Source organism: Drosophila montana, unplaced genomic scaffold (genome assembly GCF_035044405.1).
Source record: "Drosophila montana isolate Dmon_TW-CO22-7 unplaced genomic scaffold, ASM3504440v1 contig_3243_1, whole genome shotgun sequence".
Lineage (NCBI taxonomy): Eukaryota > Metazoa > Arthropoda > Insecta > Diptera > Drosophilidae > Drosophila > Drosophila montana.
In genome coordinates this window covers 9,940-12,569 of record NW_026998125.1, presented here as the reverse complement: position 1 = coordinate 12,569, position 2,630 = coordinate 9,940, and the positions used below count along the sequence as shown (strand labels likewise).

Genomic DNA, 2,630 nt, shown 5'->3' with positions numbered 1-2,630 from the left:
TGTAAGCCTATAAAACAACGTTATTATGCAGTGTCGTCTGCAATTGAGAAGCTTATGTATGAGGAGCTACATAATGCTGGCGTTAGGAGTTATTGAGTAGTCGGATAGTCCATGGACTTGTGTTGCTTCAATAACCAGGTAAAATTCGACTTTGTCTAGACAGCCGAAAAGTAAACGAGGTGATGATAAAAACTTCTTACCCAATGCTCCTTTTGATGGTAATTACCGAGGGCAGAGTATTTCACAAGCTTTGATCTCAAAGACGCTTACTGGCAGATTCCCTTAGCAGCGAGAGCACGAGGACAAACCGCTTTCACGGTCCCTTGGTGGCCATTATATTAATTCACGGTCATGCCATTAAGATTATCTAATGCCCTCCAAGTCATGTCGAAACTAATGGATAAAGTCATTCCCCCTGAATTACGTAACGAGATCTTTATCTATTTGGATGATCTACTAGTCATCTCGGATTCATTCGATAAGCACATTACAGTGCTGAAAGAATTGGCAAATCGACTATCACTAGCAGGACTAACTATCAATGTTGAAAAGAGCATGTTCTGCCTGCAAGAAGTGAAATATCTTGGACATATTATAGGGCTTGACACCATCCAAGCAGACCCGCAAACGGTATCAGTAATAATCCTTGATTGCTGATACCGTTTGCGGGTCTGTTAAAGTGCTCAAGTCAGTTAAGCAAGTTAGGCGATTCTTAGGAACAACAGGCTGGTATCACAAATTTATTCAAAATTATGCCGGCATTGCTGCACCCATATCTGATACACTCAAGAAGCGAAGCAAGTTCACTTAGTGTAGATAATTTCATTAAATTAAAATCTATACATTTTAATTTTATGGAGTATGCGGAATTAAAAAAGAAAGTGCGAGTAATCAGTCTCAATTGGCGGATCTCAAAGTTGTGACGATATCATTTAGCGCAGAACAGAACACGCAACTGGCGAACAGACCCGCGCATGTAAAGTTTGACTACAAATGCTTCGAAATCAAATATCGAATGGAATCGAACCTTTTCAAAGTAGTTTACGCAATGAAATAATTAGATACATAACTTCTTCAAATACTTCATTTTTTCGAATATATATTGAATAATAGTATAAAAGTAATAGCTACATGGTGCATATAAAGTGATCTGCATCGATGCTGGAGTTAATGTGGCCCTCAGAGATCATGAAGTGCAGATGTTGTTCATTTCGGATTGGCTTATTTAAGAGAACTTGGCATTCAGTTCGCGTCGATGGACGCCCACCTCGGAGCAGTTGCTCTTAATGGCCTGGAAAAGGGCCAGCTGCTTGCTGTCCAATCCAGCAACAATAGCATTGCTTTGGGTGGCAGTTACATTGGTCATTTGCGTATTGCTTGCGCCTGCTGTATTGCCCTTGACATGGTACTCCTCAGCCTTGTAACGCGAATGCAGCGCCTCCAGAGTGTGGGTGCACACCTCATTGGGATCTAGCACGTTAATCAGCTTGAAGACCATCAATGTTATGCATAATTCCCACAGCGCAGATCAAGGCGTAGGAATTATCGAACATCGTGAATCGGGTGAGTCAAGAATCTGCTTGACCAGCAATGAAATAATGCCCTCGCCAGAGTCTTCCTTTGTTACGCCGGCAGTGGCCGTTTGTGAGTCACTAAAATCTCCAACGGAATCGTTGATTTTGCTTAAGTATGATTAAAAATATATTTGTTCAATAAATTTCACAAGCTGTGTAAGCAACAAAACGCGGCAATACACTGAAGATAGTCCATGACTTGTGTTGGAAGCTGTTTTAAAACAGTGTTAAAACGGAGGGCAATTTAAATTAAATGCCTTCAATAAATTGTTTCAGGAGTATGAAGAGTGACATAGCTATACGGCTATGTATTGTGATAATGTTGGTTTAGCCAGATATTATTATGAGTTCAATTGGTTTAAGAAAAGGAGAACACGTCTTCTTCTTTCATAAGTCTTTATTTGAATGTGTCTTTATATGGTTCTTAAATGTAAGCTTAGCCTAAAGCTGCGTCGCGGCTTCGGCAGAGAAGTTGGCGGCAGATCAGAACTATGTTTATATGTATATATATATATATATATATATATATATATATATATATATATGTATATATAAATAACATAAAGAATGTATATGTATTGGAGAGAAAGAGAGTTAGGCACGTATATATCATGAGCGGTCAGTGTATTGAAGTGCCCGCTACATTGAAAAGGTAACATATTACATTGCACTTAAAATGTGCTGGATGCTTGCGTTATGTTTATGTAACGACAAAGTGTCGTGGTTTAAATTATGTACATATATGTAGCGACAAAGTGTTGCTGTACAATATATTTGGTAGACACTGGGTACAGTGTACTCTCGATATATGCACATACGACATCTCCCTCCTTTTGAAAAATAACGTGATATATGTAGTTATTTTAAATTATTTAATTAATTTTTTTATTTAATTTCCTTTTTTTTATTTTTGTTGTGGTTTTTTTTGTAATGTAAAAATAGTAAAATGATTAAAAATTTCAAATATCTAAGAAAATTGAATTTTTAAATTGTTAAATGGCTGATCAGTCCTTAAATAAAAATTATGCTCTAGCTCAATTAGTTTTTGAATAATTT

General features: G+C 37.2%; 1 protein-coding gene across 1 annotated transcript; it reads right to left on the bottom strand.

Annotated features, from left to right (window-relative positions):
• Positions 1-1,127: 1,127 nt before the first annotated feature.
• On the bottom strand, positions 1,128-1,501 carry LOC135433970 (replication protein A 32 kDa subunit-like; the record flags this gene model as incomplete). Its single annotated transcript, XM_064690282.1, is given in 2 exon segments — positions 1,128-1,201; positions 1,204-1,501. Coding segments are annotated over 2 exon segments (372 nt in total), but the record flags the coding sequence as incomplete, so codon positions are not given.
• Positions 1,502-2,630: the final 1,129 nt, after the last annotated feature.